General features: G+C 45.1%; 3 protein-coding genes across 3 annotated transcripts; all 3 read right to left on the minus strand.

The window, feature by feature from the left end:
* Positions 1–1041: 1041 nt before the first annotated feature.
* Positions 1042–3514, minus strand: LOC307020733 (uncharacterized protein). Its single transcript, XM_079652260.1, has 2 exons — positions 2141–3514; positions 1042–1755 (listed from the first exon to the last, which is right to left on the minus strand). Exons 1-2 carry the CDS (start codon positions 2608–2610, stop codon positions 1434–1436), a joined length of 792 nt encoding a protein of 263 aa, XP_079508386.1. The 5' UTR covers positions 2611–3514; the 3' UTR covers positions 1042–1433.
* A 14128-nt stretch (positions 3515–17642) lies between these two features.
* On the minus strand, positions 17643–19037 carry LOC307020943 (uncharacterized protein). The gene is made up of 5 exons (XM_079652639.1): positions 18760–19037; positions 18467–18676; positions 18160–18390; positions 17891–18043; positions 17643–17823 (listed from the first exon to the last, which is right to left on the minus strand). The coding sequence occupies exons 1-5, from the start codon at positions 18814–18816 to the stop codon at positions 17647–17649; spliced, it is 828 nt and encodes a 275-aa protein (XP_079508765.1). The 5' UTR covers positions 18817–19037; the 3' UTR covers positions 17643–17646.
* A 43-nt stretch (positions 19038–19080) lies between these two features.
* On the minus strand, positions 19081–21684 carry LOC307020944 (zinc finger protein 862-like; the record flags this gene model as incomplete). The annotated part of the gene is made up of 4 exons (XM_079652640.1): positions 21350–21684; positions 21016–21095; positions 19454–19623; positions 19081–19343 (listed from the first exon to the last, which is right to left on the minus strand). Exons 2-4 carry the CDS (start codon positions 21051–21053, stop codon positions 19081–19083), a joined length of 471 nt encoding a protein of 156 aa, XP_079508766.1. The 5' UTR covers positions 21054–21095; positions 21350–21684.
* Between the last annotated feature and the right edge of the window lie 328 nt (positions 21685–22012).

The raw sequence follows: 22012 nt of genomic DNA on the forward strand, positions 1-22012 counted from the left end.
GTGCAAAACAAGGGCTGCATACATGACACATTGTGCAAATGGCACATTTTGAGATCGGATACAGGACGCGTTTGTAGATGTCCAACGTTGTTTCCATTGTGAGCTAAGTTAACAATATATCATCATATATAAAGATTTTCCCGGGAGTAAATACTTGACTTATTGAATAAACTAACTAATAACTAGTTTGGCAATATTATTCCGTGCATGTGTTAACCTTATTTCCATTTGATTCATTGGATTACTCGCGTGAATGTTTATCAAGTAAATGCTTTCGTTTTTAAAACCGTCCGACCTCGACTACAAAACCATCAACCAGTTGCATAGGATTAAAAAATGTCAACACTCACTCACCCCGTCTTAAACATTCCCAAAGAAGTGCCTCTGTCTCTCGTTGTGCTGGATGAAGTCACTGGCGAAGTCATTGGGAGTAAACCCAAAATAGTCCCAAACAGGCGCAGAGGCATTTTTCTTTTTTACTAGTTCTCCGAGTTCGGGGCCGGCAAATGCTGCCGCCATCTTGCTCAGCTCAGCTCTGTGCTGAGCTCTGAGAGTGGGAAAGACGGACTGCCCTCCCCTGCCCTCTGCTGGCGCGTGCTGTGCATTACAACCAATGTCGTCCCTGTCAAAACTCTGTGTCAGTGTAATAGAATGAAACGCATCTGTGATTTGGCGCACAGTCTGTGACGTCACTGTATTGAAAATCATACCGACGGGATTTCGAAATACCCTGGTATACCGTCATACCGCCCAAGCCTAGAAGAGACCCCACAAGGCTCCGTCACCCGACTATATATCTAATTTGGCTCCTCCTCTTAAATGGCGGCTGTGGCATAATCTTCCGCCCCCCTTTCACCAATGTCCGATATCGCACATAACAGAGGATTTTGACATTGTAGATTCAATACATAACTAAACACACCTTTTCTCCTCCTTATCTCTTTCATGACTTTTCATTTAATACATTTTTAACGCTGTCATTCAATACTTTAAAAACACTGGAAATACTTTACGACAGTTATAATTTACGGTAGTCCCGGAGGTTGTCATGCTACCCACGTCTGTAAACAAAACTTACTACAATAAACTTTACCTTCATTTTAATATTCAGTAATAATAATATCTCAACGTCTATAGTTGTAGTGTTAAAATCACTAGGTTTCGGTGTGCGTCACTCCGTGTCATTTCACTTCGAAATTCACCTCTATAGGGAAAGGAATATTAGCCACATGCTAAATGCTAACCGGAGATGAAGGATTTTCAGAATAAAAGCTTGACATCAATCATCATTGTGCGCGAGAACTTCTTCTTTTTCAGTAAAAAACAGCATTTAAACTGACGGTATGTTTAAACTAAATTATGCCATAAAACATTGATTTTAATTTCTAACACATCCCATCTATTTATTGAATTTGGTATAATTAAGCAATAGCTCACAACAGGCCGTGGTATATGCTCATTATATCACAGCTAAGGGGCGTGGTTCGGCCCGACGCGAAGCCGAAGAAGAACGAAGAAGAAGGACGAATGATGCCAGTGGACAAGGATTCCCCAATATACTTCTCCATGGCCTCTTTCTCCGGCCTGGAGAGGTTATACAGTTTTTTTGTGGGTAAGAGGGCACCAGGGAGCAGCTCAATAGCGCAGTCATAGGGCCTATGTGGTGGCAGAGAGAGGGCACGATCCTTGCTAAACACAAGTTTAAGGTCATGGTACTCGCTAGGAACAGATGAGATATCGACCTCCTCAGCTGGGCTAGGGGAAGAAAATCCAGTTTTAGCTGATCCTAGGCATTGTGAGTGGCAGTGATTACTCCAACCAGTAATGGAAACAGTTGCTCAATCTATCGGGGGATTATGAACCTTTAGCCAGGGTAAACCGAGTACAAAAGGTGACAGCGGAGAGGAGATAACAAAAAGTTCTACAGTCTCTTGATGATTACCGGATATCGTCAGCGTAAAGGGAGCTGCGCGGTGCGTGACCTCAGCTAATAGTCTCCCATCTAATGCTAACACTTCTTTGGAATTAGCCAGTTCAACGGTGGGAATGGACAACTTAGAGATGATGCCAGAGTCAATGAAATTGTCATCAGCACCAGAATCAATGAGGATCTGGAGGAGATATGTGTCCTGTAACATACCTGGGATTTGAATAAGACGACCAGGGGATGAGGAAATGGAAGAATGGCTCACCAGCGTTCCCCTTATGGCTGATGAGCCCGCTCTTTTGGCATCTCGGGACACCCCACGATGTAATGACCCCCTTGTCCGCAGTACAACCTTGTCCGCAGTGCAACCTCAGACGGAACCTGCGTTGGCGCTCTGCTTCAGTCAACTTCATCCGACCGATCTGCATGGGCTCCTCCTGGTGAGGCGTGGGTTGAGATGCTGGCGAGAACGGCAAACAAACACTGGCGGGCTCCGGAGGTGGGCGAGGAACAGCTGGTGACACACAGGAAAGGGGGGAAGGGAAGAAGGCCCTCTGCCTGACTGACCTCTCCCTACGTCTCTCCCTCAACCGGTTATCTAGACGAATAGCCAGACTAATTAACTCCTCTAAGTCGGAAGTCTCGTCCCTTGCGGCTAATTCGTCCTTGATTTCGTCCGCCATCCCTCTTAAAACACACTCTGTAAAGCCGCTTGGTCCCAAGTACACTCTGCAGCTAAAATACGGAAATCAAGGGCATATTGGGAAACTGAGTCTCTTCCTTGACGGAGAGAGAGAAGCTGGCTGCCTGCCTCCTTACCCCTAACAGGTAGGTCAAAAACCTTACGCAGCTCTCCGGAGAAAGCATTATAATCTGAACACAGGCAAGGCTTGTTAGAAGAAACTGCCAGCGACCAAGCGGAGGCTCTCAGAAAGAAGGCTAATAACAAATGCTACTCTAGACTGATCAGAGGCATATGTAACTGGCTGCTGACTGAAAACTAACGAGCACTGATGAAGAAATTGGCTGCATGTCCCTGGATTACCTGAATACCTATGGGGATATGTGGCTCCCGGAAACCTGGACTCAGTGTTGCTGGATGAGCAGACGGTGAAACGGGAGAAGGAGCTGGAGGGAATGGAACAGGATCTTGGGTAAGCCGGGTCGCCACGTCTTCCATGCGGCCGCTCAGCTGAATCATACCCGCCGTGAGTTTGTCAAGTTTTACATTCAAGCTTCTCAGGATGGACTCGTGCTGACCCACGAGCACCCCCTGTGAGGACAGGGCCTGCCTAAAAAAAATCAGTCTCTGCCGGGTCCATGTTTTTTGGCCAGATAATTCTGTTAGGGCTGGGTCAAAAGTTCAGGACCTACAATGGCAGAGACCAGATGGATTCAGTCTTTTAACAAAGTTTAATAAAGGAAAAAAGGAGCAACTAAAAAACAATCCACAAAATGAAGGTGGATCTATTTCACACTGGTGGCGGCGGCAGGACTCAGGCTGGCTCGAGCAGACAAACAAAAAACGAGGTTACTCTTCAACAAAAACAGCAAGAGAAAATCACACTAAGCTTGGATAATACGACGTTCAGATCTACCAAGTGAGACGGAATTATCTGGCACTGGAGTGTGAACATGACCAGGGTTTTATGGAGGAGTTGATTAGATGAGTACAGGTGCTCCTCATTGTGAACCAGCTGAGCCTTCTAACGATCACCACACTGCACAGGAGAGAGAGAGAGAGAAGACAGAGGGGAGGAGGAGAAAGCAAAATACCTAAACCATAACAGAGATACAAATACTGAATAGTTTAGATGAGAAAAGGCATCGAAATGCCAGGTTACTAGTAATTATCATGTAAACAGGGAACAGGAATAACCCGAACTCTATGTGCTCATGTAAACACCCTGATGTCCATGTAGAGACGCAGTCAGTGTGCTTTAATGGAGCCTCAGTTCGATAAGAGATTATTTTCTGAGTTCTTTAACTTCGGTACTCTCTCTCAAAATGGTAATGTGCATTATGTTTTAATTATACTTCTTATCATTCAGAATATTTTTGTGTGTGTTTATGTTTTACTGAATGCTTATAGGCAATATCCATCCCAGTATTCAGTTAACTATTTATTTTCTGTGCACATTACATTGACTAGCTAATATTCTACCTACTGCTTGGGGCTTTGAGTCTTCAAAATGTCCAATGTCACAGACTGGGACTTACTTTAGAGTCAGTTGTATTTACATTCAGTATAACTTGTTATGATTCAATGTGAAAGAGTATACTGCTCAATTAATAATGATCACTTCACCACCTCTCTTGACATCTAGGCACTTGAGAGTGAGTCAGAGACAGAATACAGGGACAGTGGAGAGAGGTCCATTGCTGAGGTGAGTGATGAAAGGGAAATGACAGTTTAAAGTGTAAAGTAAAGTAAAGAGTAAATTGTGATGTGGACTCTCATCCCAGAATGTTAAGGAAATCAGTGGGGATATTGAACAAGAAACATTTCAGTCAAGGGGCATCATATGACCAATATAGACAGAAGAGCAACATTTATTTGAACATTTAAGTCGATACCATTCCTAGGTGAACTTAACATCCGTATGGAGTCAGATCAGTCTCAATATTTATAAATGCTCACAGAAGGATTCACAAATGTATTTTGCAATTTATATATAAATGACTCTCCACAACAATATCTCTCAATACACTCACAAATAATTATTGTTGTATATAAATGTACAAAAAAATTGCATTTAAACTGCTTTTTATTAATTCAAAGACGGCTCTGAATTAATAATCAAATATTTTTCCTTTCTTTACTACTGGATGAAATTACAAAATGTACCCATCATTTTCCTCATGCTAGTATAGCCACATAAAAGTATCAAACCACCTGTTAAAATGCACCAGAATACAGGAAATCTATAAAAAAAAATCGCTGGGGTGGATCCCCAAACCCCCCGTTACAAATGTCCCCCCCACATTCAGGATGCTTCCTACGCCCATGGCTGCAGCACAAGCAGTATGAGAAAAATAAAGAGCTTTTTGAACATTGAAGCATGGAGACATGTCACAGTCGAGGCACAGAATACAGATATGAACCTGAAAATGAGCAGAATATTACCTATTTAAACAAAAATATTGTACTTGCTTTTAAATATTGTGCTAAACCAAAAAGCATTTGTAAACTATAATATTCTGTAGGCCTAGCCTATCATTTAAGAGGACACATTTTTGCTACTAAATATCTTAATTCTTCTTTTTCCAAGGTTACATTGTTCTGTTGTCTTACATAATACACGTAAAAAAACATCCTATCGTTTCTTTTTGCAATATTTTATCACATTACCTTTATATTGGGAAACTTATATTAGGTTACTGATTTTTGCAGGTCACTTGTAATTGTAATGTAATTCCTAACCCTCCCAACTCGGGAGAACACACTCTCAGCATCAAAGCATCACATGTTGAGTGTGTAATTGGTTAAGATGGGAGCTGGATGAGGGTCTTTGTGACACGATAGACCCCTGTTGCGGAAAGCTTCCAGAAAAGGATGGGGGGTGACCAGACCCGGCGCCAGAACAAATCTAAAGGGAGGGCATATTATTTTCATGGGAGGGGACACAAAACCGTCATGTGCAGCGGGCCTGCGGCACAATATATAACAAACAGCAAGGCCAACAGCATTGCGCAAAGACGCACACTTATCGCAAATACATACACAAATAAAGGGCAACATAGAAACCACTTTTGAAACATTGTGTGCGTGGCAGCACAAACATTGGTAAATCACGAGCAAGGCACACACTGGTTAAGGATGGCAGCTTCCTCATCGTTGCACTCGGAGAGAAATAGTAGAGACGGAGACGATTAACTGCTGTTAGTTCTATTATGGCATTTTGCATGTCGTGAGAGGTGTATGTTGCTGTGTGGGGAATGCTTTCCATTATTTTGGCCAACTCTGCATCTTTGTGCAGCATATACTCAAACAGCGATAGGAAGAGCCCACTGCCTGACTCGGACATGCTGTGGAGTGAATCGTGGTCACCTCTGAGAGGGAGTTGGTTGACAGCTAAAAAAGCTATAATATCAATGACAGCTGACACGTAATAATGGTACCGTGCCAGCTGATGTGCACCAAAGTACTAATTTCCTTATTTGTTTCCTTGCGTATCTGTCTCTCTCTCCACAAACTCTCACATGAAATGTGTTCTTTTGATGCGGCATGCCTTAGCAGTCCTTTATCAGTCTCTAATGCGTGTTTCCAGTCGCAAAAACCTTTGACAGTAAAAGCTGCATCAGATGAAGACATATTTACTTTAAACTGTCTACAGGGGAAACAAAAGGCTGCGTCTGCTTTTAACGAATATTCCAGCCATGGTCTGTTGTGGTACCATGCAGTGGCAAAAGTGTGCTTCTTTCCTGAAAACAATCTCCCTGGTTAACGATCCAGTTATATCTCTCACAGGCTCCGCCCTCTACTGGACTCTATGGGTACTACCTTACCCTGCGAGAATTCTCCCACTGAGACTTCTATAGACCTAGCCGGCCTTGGGCGGGCCTACCTGAATGTGCGCGCATCACACCGTATAAAAGGAGGCCTCGCCTCCTGACTATCATCATTTTCTCTTCAGCAGCGGAAGTGATTCCACGAGAGACTGAGACGTTTGAAAGAAGAAGAAAGAGTTATGATACCTTCAGGGAGTCGCCACTGCTAGAGACCCGGGCCTGTCCTTCCTGCCCTGGCTGAAATAGCAGGTGCCGATACCACCTTTGCTTCGAGTGTTTGGGGGACCAGGATATGGCAGAGGTGGTGCGATTCACGTTCGCCATTCCTTCCGGGTCTGGCGTCCATGGAAGTCCACCACCCAGGGCTGTACTCTCCCTGGATGATGATCATGGCGGCGGGTGTGTGGGCTACTCACTCATTGCTAGAGATGCCCCCGCCTCACCAGGTCAGAGCGATTATTGGGCCGCAAGGCCGAATAAGTAGCTTGGTCCACGGGCCTTGCCCCAGGTCCGGTTCCCCCGGGGAGCGGTGCTCGGTGGCTTCACATGATATAGTGTTGACCCTACTTCATCACAGGCCGCCGCCACTGCCCGCCGTGTGATGTCCCTGGGATATCACGCCGCGTGGCACTTTCCAAAGAGGATCGTGTTGATCTCCTGGGAGCCCCCGTGTTTACGGAAGGGCTCTTTGGATCAATCTCCTTGCTCACGGGATGAGGAGTAGTCGCAGCGTGGCTGCTTCTTGCCCATCCCCAGAGGAAGAAACACTGTCCTACACTTCCCGCCCCTGCTGTAAACCCCAGTATAGGGAGTCAGCAGGTGGGCGTGTGCACACGAGTAGAATAAATCGGGTGCTGTCAAAGCACTGTGTGGGTTCAAGAGACGCACTTACACACAATGTTAACCGTACAAATTCCCCATTCGCTTCCCCAGCTGTAGCTCCTGTAAAGGAGGTGGCTAGTGGGCATGTGCAGATGAAAGAGATAAACCGTGCTATCTAAAGGAGAGCACTATACGGGTACAGGGACATTATGGCCGGTGTATTACTGTCAGAGAACACACTACGCCTAGAGCAAAGACTCCAATGCAGTTTACCGTAGTGGTAAAGGCTGCATTATGCCGGATCCCGCACTCACACAAGAGCACGGGGCGGTACGTTCAGGGACCTTAGTAAAACACACTATGCCTATAAAGACTCCGATTAATGCTGTTTACCGTAGTGGTGAGAACAGCATTAGGGTGGAGCGCATGCTCAAACAAGAGCGTGCGGCGGTGCGTTCAGGGTCGTCAGTAAATAATCGGCCCTTTCTGTGTCAACCCATGGGCAAATCTTTCCTTCGCGGGGAGTTATGCGGCAGAACGGGTCACCAGAGAGTATCACAGCTTCATAGCTGCGGCCCCACAGCTCAGGGCTTGTCCATTAACACAATGTTCTGGGGACTGGAAACTCAGCTGTGTGCTAACAAGGTGGAGGGACAGGATGCTGAAACGGGGCTATTCACTCCAGTTTTGCAGCGTCCCACTGTACCACATGTCTATACACTGTACCACTGTATCACATGGACCACTGTCTTGTGGGTGTCTCACACCCACCTCTTTGTATGGGCATGCAAGAGGTAAATCTGTCCTCCCAGGAGGAGATGTGTTTCCTATCAGCAGAGATTCAGGCTCTGGTACAGAAACAGGCTGTGTCTGTTGTGCACCTTCAGCACAGAGAAAATTATCTTTATTCCATGTACTTCCTGGTTCTCAGGAAGACAGGGGAATTCAGACCTTTTCTAGATCTCCGCGTCCTGAATCGCCACATTTCTTGCAGGAAATTCCGCATGTTAACTATGAAACAGTTATTCGGGCTTGTGCAGCCAGGCGATTGGTTCACCACCATCGACCTGAAAGACTCGTACTTTCATGTAGAAATTGCTCCAGAGCACAGAAAGTATCTGCATTTTGCCTTCCGGGGGATAGCCTACGAGTTCAACAGGCTGCCGTTCGGCTATTCCCTATCCCCACACACATTCAGCAAATGTGTGGCACAGCGCTTCAACCGCTGCACGCACACGGCATGAGAGTTTTCTTTTACTAGACGACCTCATAGTCATGGCTGTGTCCCGGGAACAGGCAATGTTTTGCACAGCACTATTGATCACACACCTAACCAAATTAGGCTTTGCAATCAATTGAAAAGAGAGCACCCCCATACCTCACAAACAGGCGTTGTAGTTGGGAGTGGTGCTCGATGCAGGCACGCTACGCGCCACCCTGTCAGAGGGCAGAAGTACGTCCCTTCTCCGGGCGGTTCACAGGCTGCGACAGAGGGCGACAGTGACAGCTTTAACTGTCATGCAGACTTTGAGTCTCATGGCGGCTGCTCACATTGTGGTCCCGCTGGGGTTACTGCATATGTGCCGCCTGCAGAGGTGGTTCTCCAGCCTGCGTTTGGATCCCAAGAGGCACAAACGGCAGCTGGTGACCATCCCCCCCTCAGTGGAGGGCAACCTCCGGTTTTGGGGGTCCCCGGATCACCTCCGGAGGGGGTCTCCACTGGGACGGATGACCTCCTACATTACAGTGTTCACGGAGAGGGACCTGCCTGAAGAGGGCTATAGGTGGGCGCTGGGCTCTAACAGAGTCTCGACACAGCAACCTCCTACTGGCGGTAGTGTTAGTCCTCCAGCATTTCATGGCCCTAATTCAAGGGAGACATGTAATGGTCAGGAGCGACAACAGCACCACAGTGGCTTATATCAACAGGCAGGGCGGAGTCCGCTCCACCGCCTTGTTGACCACAGCGGTTATGGGCTTCAGAGGTGGTGTTATCTCTGAGAGCCCTCCATATCCCGGGACTGGAGAACAGGGGGGCCGACCTCATGTCGAGGGGCGGCCCCCTGCCAGGCGAATGGACGCTCCACCCAGAGGTGGTGAAGCAGATCTGGGCCCAGTTCGGGAGAGCAGAAGTGGACCTGTTCGCCAGCCGGCGCAACAACCACTGTGCCCTGTGGTTCTCCATGGCCCTGAGCGACGACCCGCCCTTGGGGGTGGACACGTTTGCACACGAGCCATGGCCAAGGAAGCTGCTATACGCCTTTCCACCGCTGCGTCTCATTCTCCCTCTCCTGGGGAGAGTGAGGCGAGAACGTCTGTCAGTCATCCTAGTGGCTCCGGACCGCGTTGGGCTGCCGTGGTACTCAGAGATAACACAGATGAAGGTGGGCCAGCCCTGGGCGGTTCCCCAGTTCTGGGGGGCGATGTCTCAAGAGGCAGGTGCAATCGGGGCGTTACCCACTCTCGGCCAACCTCTCCAGGCTCCTGAGAGGGACAGGCTGAGACAGGGTGGATTGTCTGACAGTTTTATTCAGTCTATCCAGGCAGCTAGAGCTGGATCCACCACAGCCTGTTACAGGCTGAGTTAGGCTCTATTTTTTCCTTCTTACAGTTACTGGTGGACAGAGGGCTTGCACATTCAACAGTGAAAGTGTATGCAGCAGCCATCTCGTCCTGCCATGAGGGATTTTGCGGCAGGTCAGCCTTTAGTCAACCACTGATGTTGCGGTTTTTACAGGGGGTCAGGAGGCTGCGCCCAGTAGTGCACGCCTCCACCCCGCAGGGACCTGCCCCTAGAGCTCGAAGCTCTGGTCTCAGAACCATTTGAGCCTCTGGAGCTCTCCTTCCTAAAAGCACTGTTGTGGAAGATAGCTTTGCTTCTTGCCTTAACGTCAGCCAAAAAAAAGTGTCAGAGTTAACCGCTCTGTCGGTGCACCTGAGCTGTTTACTGATTCGAGGTGAACGGAGCGGCGCGACACTCCGAACACCGAACCCCTCCTTTGTGCCCAAGAGCCTAAGGAGTGCGTTCAGGTCGAGGGCTATTTAGTTAGGGGATTTTAGTCTTCACCCCCATGGTAGGAACAGGGAAGCTAAACTGCACCTCCTCTGCCCGGTGCATGTGCTAGCATGTTATGTGGAGCGCGCGGCTGCCCTTAGACGCACCGAACAGCTGTTCGTGTGCTTCGGGGGCGGGGTGATCAGGAAAGCTCTGTCCAAGAAACGCCTGGCAGGCTGGCTCTGCGAGTGCATTGCACATGCCTACGGACAGACAGGGAGAGCCTGCCCCACACGGGCTCGTGCGCACTCTGGAGGATATATGCACAGCGGCGTCTTGGTCGCGTGCTGGGCCCTTACAGGGCTGGAGGGCTGCTCGGCAGGAAAGGGTAGCCCTCCACACTTTAGTCCACACAGACTCTGCACGGGGTAGGTGTCTGAGTGTGGGGCATGGGCACTGGTTCTCTCCCTGCGATCTTTAGGGATTCAGGGAGGCAGGCGTGTAGTAAGCCCATTCGGGCATACATAAACGTGTATCTTACAGTTCCTTTGTGAGAGAATCTTCCTTATAGTTAATAACGTAATCAAACCATAAAAAGACAAGATCAAGGAGGCATTAAGATCTTTAAACTATTATTACCCTCTTCAAAGAGACTTCCTTGTAGTTAATAAAGTAATTAAACATTAGTTCACAAGCCATACAACTTAAGAGAACATCCAGTTCACATGCCATACAATATCAAAAAGAACATCCTTAGTTAACAACAACTTCATCGGGGCTTTTAAAGTTGTGTGAAGTAATTAAATAATAAAAATACAAGATCAGGGGGTCATTAAGATCTTTTAAATTATTATTTCCCCTCTTCATAAAAGAGACTTCCTTATAGTTAATAAAGTAATTACACATTAGTTCACAAGACATACAACTTAAAAAAAGAACATCTTTAGTTAACATAAATCATATTAAAAAACTAATCTAATTTAGAGAGGACAATACAAGTTTTAAGTGACTTAGTGAGTGAAAATTAATGGCTGTTTATTTAGTTTGAGTGTATTTATTTTTAAAACTAACTCCACCCACCCCACCCCCCCACCCCCTCTATCTTTCTGGCATAGGATAACAGCAAAAATCAGGGGGTGACAGGAGGGGGGAGAGAAAGCGGGGGAGAATAAGTGGTGTGAGGGGGACGGGGGGAGACAGTCTCACACATCCAGACTCCATTTTTCATGAAGAGCCTCAGATGGAGGGTCTGAACCCGGCACAGATACTGCATCCGTTTCTTGATTGGCGCTCCCGACGGATGGCTGTAAGTTGTTACAGGCGTCTCGCTGATTAAACCCATATCGATGTGTGTCTTGGCCATTTTTCTTTTTTGAAAGGTGACTTGATGAGTGGAAATGAGTGCACAGATTTCTTTTTTTACCTAACTCCACCCCCACTATCTTCTGGCCTCACAGCAAAAGGAAGAGGGGTGTGACAGGAAGGGATGACAGGCAGGGGCGAGAGGGGGACGGGATGTGAGGGGACGGGGTGCGAGACAGTCTCACGCACAACTTCAAAGAGACTGTCTTAATCAATGCATAGATTAACATCAAAGGCTTATAACATGCCGGTGCGATATCACACCGGCATTTTATAACTCCTCAACCCTCACATCAAAGGACAGACATCAAAGGCTAATTAGATTAGACAACAAAGGCTGTACTACATGGGGACATATCGCATCTACACTCTATAGGCCTAACCAGGGCTGCACATAACTGGTGCCAAAAAAGGAGCACCGGATCATTTGAAAAAAGCGCATTTGCGCACCAACATTGAGAGAGACAGAGAGACATGAGAGAAGAGAGAGATAGAAAAGAGAGAAGAGAGAGATATTTGCGAGTTGCATAACAACTGGTAAGACACGTGACTATGCTGCACGACTGCTTCATGCGCTCCCTGCTGCGAGGCACGGGTGCGCACCCACCCCCCGTTGACATTTCGCGATAAAGAGGGCTTCATACTCCACTAGCACCCCCCCCCCCCCCCCCTCGTTTACAATCGTGATACAGAGGATGCGCACCAAGCAACATCTCCAGATGCTCTTTTGAGAACCAGGGCAAAAAAGTTATTTGCAGGCCTCTCTATAACACATCACCCCTCACATGGGGGGTGTGACAGGAAGGGGCGAGAAGGGGACGGGGTGCGAGACAGTCTCATGCACAACATCAAAGAGACTGCCTTAATTAACACATAGATTAACATCAAAGGCGTTACTACAAGGGGCATCAAAGGACAGACATCTAAGGCTAATTAGATTAGACAACAAAGGCACTACTACAGGGGGGCATATCACACCTACGTGTGATGACACCTCACATCAGAGGATATCACACCTACATGTGACACCTCAAACAAAGGGAGGCGGGACTTAGCTCATTAGCATAATTGGGGCGGGTCCATCTGTCACTTTTTATGCATACTAATGTGATTGAAAGGGGATTGCTAATACTACTCATACATTCAATGTTTGTTTTTTGTTTGTTTTTTTCTCATACATCGTGGTATAAAAGTTCACCGTTTATTTATAATAAAAAAAATAAAAAAAAACTTTTTTTTTTTATAATAAAAAACGTGTTTATTGGGGGAGGGCAGGAATGTCAAATGTCAAAGGCATGGGGGTGACGCTAATCCTCAATTTAGTCTGTATATATTTATGTATGTAACCGGTGTCGTTAAGCGGTCTCTGCGTTGTGTTTTGTGTTGTCCATGGACGAGACCCGAGCCAGCATACAGTTTAGACGATCTCCGTTTAATTACTGACAACAGATACAGTATAACAAATCAGTCTTATATTCAGTTTCCCTCACAATGACTCCTTTCACGTGGAACTTTTACAGAAAGGGGCGATGAAACGTGAGGGACACAATATGAAGGGGGAAGTCACCATAAAAATAATCCTCTGAGCAAAACGACCACACTTCAGAGGTTCCGCCCACTGATCTCAGACCTTGTCAGGTATTGAACATTCAAAAAATGAAGAACACAGAATTTGTGTGATAAAATAAATAGAGAGGAAGAGGCTCTGCAAGATAAACATATGATAACTTTGTTTTCAATTCCAACAACAGACAGAATGAGAAACAGAGAGAATAGATGACATCAATATTTTATTACATTTTTTGACAATATTGCTCTCAACTATTTGTTATTCTTCTAACACAGAAAAAAAATCAAGGGCCCTTTCTCATTTCACTAATTCCCCTCCTCGACTCCCATCCTCGAGACTTAGTCCCGCCCACAGGAGATGCGAGCGGAGGAGCCGAGGAGGGGAACCGAGGAGAGAGGAGGGAAAGCAGCAGGCCGTTAGAGAAATGACAACTCCTCTCCTCTGAACAGTTATTTTAAAGAGACGTCCATTAATGATGACAGGAGGCACAGCAGCCCTCTGTCTGATGGACAGATATGTTCATGACCACTTATATATTCACTTTGATTCCGTCACAGTACGGTATAATGAGACAATAACAGGCTACAGATGTGGACACACACACTTACACACTTACACACACATTTACACACACACACACACACACACACACACACACACACACACACACACACACACACACACACACACACACACACACACACACACACACACACACACACACACACACACACACACATATATATGTATATATTTATATAAATATATACAATTTCAGAATCAAACAGAGCACTCTCATAATAACGCAACACTATCAGAGACTGGATATACCCCCCCCTCTCTGGTCGCTAAAATGAGGAAAATAAATTACGGGCCAAAAGTTGTATTTACAAGTATTAAAAGTAAGTAGAGGACACTAAACCAACTGAGACCTGTCTGTCCGCTGCATCTACGCACACACTGGACCACACACAACTACAGCTCCTAAAGCATATAATCATGCTACAGCCGTTGTGTATTTTATTATGTTTAAATGGTTTTAGAAAAATATCGACTCTTTGTTTGTAGATATCTAGCCTACTAAACTAAAGCAAATAAAGAGAGTAGGCCTGTTATACTGAGTGATATATATTATACACACTGCTCTGCTTTCTGCACGGACCTCACAGCTGTTCTCTCTGTAAACATCGCATCGCGATGAAAGCAGTTAATAAAATAATATCCAGGGAATGCATGCAGAGCTGTGATTGGCTGAGATAAGTCCGGCCGTGCGTCACGACCCTTTGAAACATCTCTGTTCCCAGAAATGCATCCGCGGAGGAGCCGTGGAGGACCCATCTGTGTATCCTTGGTTAGAGCTCCTCCAGAGAGCCTCCTCGACGCTCGATCTTCGGTCCTCGAAGTGCATTTAGAGAAATTAGATGTCCTTGAACATGGCGCTCTGAAATTCATTTCCAGGTCACTACCGGAGGACCGAGGAGTCGAGGAGGGGGAATTGATGAAATGAGAAAGGGCCTATGAGTTCATCTCAATTGATTATTTCACCTCCTCCTTTCCCTCACTCGCGTCCCTTCCTTGCGTCTTAGCTCCTCCTCCGTAAAATGCCCTTTTATTATAGTTTTCTATGTATTATTTTTAGGGCCGGGACTCGATTAAAAAAATTAATCTAATTAATTAGAGGCTTTGTAATTAATTAATCTAAATTAATCGCATTTTTAATCACATATAAATATTTGACCTGAGAACAGTGAGAAGCAATTTTTTTCACATGGATTTTAGTACAGATGTAGCACTGAATTTCGGACTCCAGCTTACAGCTTCCTGCCTACGACCTGCCTAAAACCAGTATAGAGAGGCGAAGTCCCTCCCTTTCCGGGAGCCTCGATGGGACCCCGGAAGCGGAAAATTATACATTGAAGTCAATGGAGAGAGAAAAGTTATCTTTTGATCCCGTTTGAATTGTGCCACGAATGACACATATGATGTTTGTCAATCTTAAACAATAATTTCCATGTAAAAAAAGTCACAGTTTGTCGTAAAACTGTTGAAATATAAGACTATGAAAAATACGCAACTAGAAAGACTACAAATCCCAAATGCATTCTGGGTCGCGTAAGTGATGTCATAGGCGATAATGCTCCAAGACTGGTTGTGACTCGCAAAGCAAAGAGGAAGAAGAAGACTGATTTATTCCCTCCAATAAATATAAGAGATTGCTCCAATAAATTCACTTTTACAAGATGCCTGTGTGCTTTGTACGAGGTTGTAATCACAAAAAAGATCATACCACTTGCTCGTTCTATCGCTTCCCGTCTGATGAAAGGACCAGGAGTCGTTGGACCAAACATATCAGGTAATATACATGTTTTGCATGGAACATAGTCAAGTTAGCTACCTAGCTAGTAGCGAGCATGTTAGTTAGCATTACATTACTTAGCCTTGTCATTTGTATTAGCCTTAACATGAAGTAAACCAAAATGTTAAACAGTAAGAGTAGTCATGATGGTAAGTATTTTGTGAAACATTTGAAGAGTAGCCTATCGCCCCCTCCACCAGGTGCTAAGGGGGCGGGAGGTAGGCTAACGCCACATTAGCATATTTTCTACTTAATGCTATCTGCACAAATGGTTAACATTGAACATTAAAAAATCAGGCAGTTCAGGGAGGGTCGAAGGAAGGAAGGCAGGCAGCTTTGCATGACATTCTTCTGGACGTGTTTCATTGTGATGATAGTGAGAGTGAGTCAATCTGTTTGTTGGAAAGACAGTAGTTGAGTGATTACTGAGAGAACGTTATTAAAATAGATAATTATTCAGTGTTGTTACTGACAAAGCACAACCTCGATCCAGAGGTTTTAGCCAACTATAGACCTATTTCTAATCTTCCGTTCCTCTCAAAAATTCTTGAGAAAGCAGTCGCAAAACAGCTGTGTGATTACTTAAGAAACTATGATTTATTTGAAGATTTTCAGTCTGGCTTTAGAACACAACATAGCACAGAGACAGCTCTGGTTAAAGTCACAAATGACATTCTAATAGCCTCTGACAAGGGACTTGTCTCTATTCTTGTCTTGCTCGATCTTAGTGCTGCATTTGATACTATCGACCACGATATCCTATTGCAAAGACTAGAGCACTTAGTTGGCATACAGGGAACTGCTTTAGGCTGGTTTAGGTCCTATCTATCTGAACGCTCTCAGTTTGTACGTGTCAACGATGAATCTTCCATGCAAACCAAAGTTAGCCATGGAGTGCCACAGGGCTCAGTGCTTGGACCTATTTTGTTCACACTATATATGCTTCCGTTAGGCAATATTATAAGGAATCATTCTGTAAACTTTCATTGTTATGCGGATGATACTCAACTATATTTATCAATCAAGCCTGATGAAATTAATCATCTAAATAAAATTCAAGACTGCCTCAAGGACTTAAAAACGTGGATGACCTTAAATTTTTTGATGTTAAACACGACCAAAACTGAAGTTATTGTACTCTGCCCGAAGAATCTACGAAACAAATTATCTAAAGATATACTAACTATGGATGGCATTAATTTGGCCTCCAGTGAGACTGTAAGGAATCTTGGTGTTATATTTGATCAGGATTTATCCTTTAACACCCACATAAAATCAATTTCAAGGACCGCCTACTTCCATCTACGTAACATTGCAAAAATCAGGCATATCTTGCCTCAAAACGATGCAGAGAAACTAGTCCATGCATTTGTTACTTCAAGGCTGGATTATTGTAACTCCTTATTATCAGGGTGTACCAAGAAGTCAGTCAAGTCGCTTCAGCTGATTCAAAATGCTGCAGCTCGTGTACTAACCAGAGTTAGGAAAAGGGACCACATTACTCCTGTTCTGGCTGCCTTACACTGGCTCCCTATAGAACACAGGATAGAATTTAAAATTCTTCTTCTGGCCTACAAAGCCCTTAATGGGCAGGCGCCATCTTACCTTAAAGAACTCATTATACCCTACTGTCCTACTAGGGCATTACGTTCCAAGAATGCAGGGTTGTTGGTTGTTCCTAGAGTCTCTAAAAGTACAATGGGAGCCAGAGCCTTTTCTTATCAAGCTCCACTTTTGTGGAATCAGCTTCCAGTTTGTGTTCGGACGGCAGACACCCTATCCGTTTTTAAGAGTGCGCTTAAGACCTTCCTTTTTGATAAAGCTTATAGTTAGGGCTGATTAGATTCAGCCCCTAGTTTTGCTGATATAGGCTTAGTTTGTCGGGGGACACCTTACTTCTTCCTTCTCTCTGTCTATACCTGTGCAGTGTTTCCCACAGATCTGAAATATACTTGGGGGGGAAGGTGCCAGGGGGGGGGCTGCGAGCGGAGCGCGGTGCGGGCGGACCGCGGGGCGGGCTTTGTGATGTGCAACACATGTGACAAACAACAAGTTTTAACAACATGTTTATTCATTAACTCTACATTACTGTATGGCAATATTCATTTTGTACAAAGATGGCACTGTTTGTCAGAGCACTTAATCCGTCTGGGTTTGTTGAAGAACAGCTCCAACGCCTGTGTGTATGGGAACGCCTCTGGTGCTGGTCCACTGACTGCTATCCGCATACATGCAGCCAGGTGCTCCCCTTTCAGTCGGTTTCTCATGTCAGTTTTCACCTGTAAAACAGACAGTTTGTTTTAAATGAACTATACAGAATGACATGCAACAGGGAATGACACTTACCCTGTTCATCGTAGAAAAATCCCTCTCGCATTTTACACTGGAGACAGGGATGACCAACCCCACTGAAGAGAGAAGGCTGAGGTTTGGGTATATTTCTGCCCATTCGTCCTTCTCACTGGCCAGGAGCTGCATGATCTCAGCTTGTGTCTTGTCCTTCAGAGATTAGCCAAGGCAGGGCAAATGAGTATACAGTATAATTGAAACATTTACAGATGTCAAAACAAGCAATTCTAACCGTCAAGTTCATATTAATTTAAGTATTTACCAACCTTAAATGTTCCTTCAAGAACATGCTGCTTGTAGGAGGTCCACTCTTGGATAACTGTGGCATCCTGCCCTGGGATGAATTTGTTGGCAAGGGTCTGCAACATTGAAATGTTGGTTACATCATTTGAGGTAACTGCCTTTGGACCCAGGACACTGAAGGCCCCCAGCACTTCAATATGCTGGAACCTGCTCTCAATGTTGCTCTCCAGGCTGCAGATGTAAGGTTTGAGGACCTGGAATGATATTATACATTTTTCAGTTCAAGGAAAATAAATATTGGAATGTAAAAGTAAGAAGGGATGTATTTACATCTCTGACAAATCTGGCCCACATATCTTCCCGGGGGCGCTCCAGAATTCCGTGTCCCCTCCTGATCCTCTCCTCCTCTCCGGCAATGCTAAACGCCCCAAGTCCACCTGGGTTGTCCAAGTCTTGGTGTAGGCGAGCAAGGAACGTTCCGGGGAGTGGGGTCTCGCCTGCCTCCAGAATTCTCGGAGGAGTAACAAGTGTGACTGGCACCTAAATGTGGAAAAAGACAACAATATAATAGGATGGATAATGCAAATAACTGGGAGCATCAAATGCATTTCTTTGTAATCTACCTGCTCCTTTATGTGGAGAAAGTTCACATCAGCTCTCTGAAACACCTTGGACAGCATTGCAATGTGGGGCAGCACATCTGCCTGAAGGTAGAGGGCAGCCACAAAGCGGTATGTGGCACAGAAGGTGTATAGACCTTTGGCCACTGGGCACTTCCTTGTGCTCGCTTCTTCCGCCAGAGCAGCCAGCACAGCTGGAAGGTTCCTCTGGAGGTTTTGAACGGCTAGGTGCTGCGATAGCCACCTTGTATCTTTCACCTCCTAACAACAAGTAGAAACACTGGTAAGTAAAATATATGTAAATAATATGACAACACAATAGTATTATGAAAATAGGTGAAAACACAGCTTGACTTTCAAGTCGTTCAGACCAAGAGTGGTAGCGGCAGCACTCAGTGTGGCTGACCTATTTGCACTATTTCTGAAGAATAGGTGCAGTTCCTGCAGGTGGTTCCTGAAGTTTGCCATATACCTGACAGCATTTGAGGCATCTTTGCATGCCAGTGCTAGTCTGTGAGCAGCACACGCTACAGAAACCAGCTTTGGAAAACTGTCTGTGAGCTGCTTTGCCACTCCATTCAGACGGCCTAAGTTTAAGAATTAAATGCAGTGTTGAGGGCGTCATTTTGTTTCCTTTAATAACAGCTGACAATACACATTTCACACAATCCATTAGATTTAACAATAAACTCCATACCCGTCATCACTGCTGCACCGTCTGTCCCGAGTCCATAGAGCCTGTCTACCGGGAGATCCTTCTTCTGTAGTACACTCTTGATGGCAGCAACAACGCTGTCAGCTTTCCCATCTTCCAGAGTTACCAGGTCAAGGAAGTGGTTGAAAACATAACCCTCTTTATCCAGGTGTCTAAAATAAAAATGTATAGGTTTTCACACATATTAATAAATATTAAGTTTAACTAGGCCTTTATTTAAATGCACATCATTCCTTTAAAAAAGACCCCACCTAACATGTCAATCCAGCTGGCGGTTTACAGATCCATCTGTGGTTTCATCAACCTCTAGGCTGATTGCTTGAGATGACCTTATCTCTTCCAAAATAGGCGACTCTACTATCTCTGCAAGGATCTCCAGCATTTCATCCACTATTCTGTGTGATTGATAATTGTTTCTTTGATCCACCTGAGAAAAAGAGATCATTTAACATTTAGCTGGTTAAAGTTCTTAGTTTCACAAGCATCATTTTGTACTAGGTTTACCTTCACCTTTTCAAAGTAATCACAACCCAAAAGCTGAGCTAAACTTAAGAGCTTAGGGTAGTTGGTGTGGTGAGCAATCTCGTTCTTTACTAGCCAGTAAAGACATTTGAATCCACCTATGATGGCCTCATGCTCCATAATAACTGTGGGCTCAAAAGCCTGCATCACTGAGTAGCCTAGACCAAGGGCAAAGACATCATTCATTATATGAGCCAAACATGGTTGATAGGTTGCAGAAATTAGCTTTACATAAAAAAATGATATACCTGATGCAAGTGAGACCTGATGCTTTACACTATATTGATGAGGCTCTGAGGAGATGTGGCGCTCGATATAATCCTTGCGGAAAACAAGAATCCCAGCTTCTATGAAAGCCCGTTTTAAGGGGCCTTTCTTTATTGGAGGCTTGTGTTGCCTGCAGATTCGGCAAAACATTCCTTTTTAAAAAGAAAAACGTGTTAATTCTTACAAAAAATAAGTTTTATTACAAATATGAACTTGCAAATGCCATTCATACCATGCTGGGTGAGGTAGAGCCAATTCTTGAACTGTGGCATTTTAAGCCAATCAGGGTTCCATCCTGAGTGGCGATGCTTGGAATCTGAAAATAATGCATTGTTATTACTGCATTTAAATGGTAGAGTTCTCCTTGCTATTATACTATGTCTGTGTATGTGTCTGGGATGCTTGGAACTGTGCTGCTTGTTCACCTGCACCTGCTTGTACCACACTGGGACCTGCTGCTGCTTGTATCACACTGGGACCTGCACCTGCTTCTACACTGAGACCTGCTGCTGCTGCTTCTACCACACTGGGACCTGCTGCCTCTCCCTCAGTACTCTGACTAGTTGTGCCAGCATCTTCACTGACCACCGGCTAGAATTGAAAACAAGCTTGAATCTAGTTTGGTCTCTGCATTGCAACTCACTGTTGACTGAAATTGTATAATTTCAGGTCAAATGAACCGACATATATCATTATTGAGACTTATGCATTTATTATTGCCATTGCAAGCAAAATGCTAACATTGGCTAAGTTACCTGTGGTCTCTCCTCCTCTCCTCGTCTCTCCTCCTCATCCTCACGCCGTATTCTCTTAAAATATTTTTGAATACTCATATCTGAGGAGTAATGCAGGGGAAATTAACAGTCTAACCTTAGCTAAAGTTAATCTGTGTCCTTCTAACTGGCATAGCCCGAAGAGAAAACGAATTATAATCTTTTTTATATTTAATTTAGCACACGTAACTTGCACGCAGCAAAGCAGGCCTGGTTACGTTAAATACACTCTTAGTTGCCACTAACTTCAAATAATTCGAATCTCCTACCAAAGTCAGAAAACAACAACACAATAAGGAGAAAATAGTTACTTTACCTTAGTGTCCGCGTCTTCTAAATTAACGTCGTCTTCTCCGTTTCTCGTTTCCCTCCACGCGATGGCAGCACGAACAGGAGGTGTCGAGCGAGGGATCATACACTAGTTAATCGATCGCAGAGCGAACAGGGGGGGATTATTGTCCCCTAGTTAATCAACCGCAGAGCGAACAGGCACAGGAGACGTAGAGCGCGGGCTCATTGTCCATTAGTTAATCACTCGCAGATGGCGTCGCTCGCGGACGGATACAAAAAATAAAAAAAGGTCCGAAATATACTTGGGCGGGCCTTAATATACCTGGGCGGCCCGCCCAAGTATTAACATTGTGTGGGAAACACTGCTGTGTACTCTCATGTTCCGATTAACCCAGCTTCCCCAAATGTCTTTTTGGTGTCTATATACGCCGGGATCCGGAGTCATGGATGATCCTGCGGTCCTGTGTCATGGATTGCGAGTCCTGGATCTTGAGTCGTGGCTGTGGTCCTGGATCTTAAGTCGTGGATGGATATCCTCGTGGATTCATCTTCCTATTATACACACATGCATTTCCAAACATTTGGTCTACCTATGTTGCAAATGTATTATCTTTTCAATTTACACACGGCATCTATTGCACGTCTGTCCGTCCTGGGAGAGGGATCCCTCCTCTGCTGCTCTCCCTGA

The sequence above is a fragment of the Notothenia rossii genome (assembly GCF_949606895.1).
Source record: "Notothenia rossii genome assembly, chromosome: 9".
Classification (NCBI taxonomy): Eukaryota; Metazoa; Chordata; class Actinopteri; order Perciformes; family Nototheniidae; genus Notothenia; species Notothenia rossii.

Excerpts from the sequence above, each read along its gene's own strand:
- LOC307020733 (XM_079652260.1), bottom strand. The coding sequence starts at position 2,610 with ATGGCGGACGAAATCAAGGACGAATTAGCCGCAAGGGACGAGACTTCC. Across the intron at positions 1,756-2,140 it reads TCGTCTTATTCAAATCCCAG|CCCAGCTGAGGAGGTCGATA; the intron begins GTATGTTACAGG and ends TTCTTCCCCTAG.
- LOC307020943 (XM_079652639.1), bottom strand. The coding sequence starts at position 18,816 with ATGCTGTCCAAGGTGTTTCAGAGAGCTGATGTGAACTTTCTCCACATA. Across the intron at positions 18,044-18,159 it reads TTCTTGAAGGAACATTTAAG|GACAAGACACAAGCTGAGAT; the intron begins GTTGGTAAATAC and ends TAATCTCTGAAG. Across the intron at positions 17,824-17,890 it reads ATTTTTCTACGATGAACAGG|GTGAAAACTGACATGAGAAA; the intron begins GTAAGTGTCATT and ends TCTGTTTTACAG.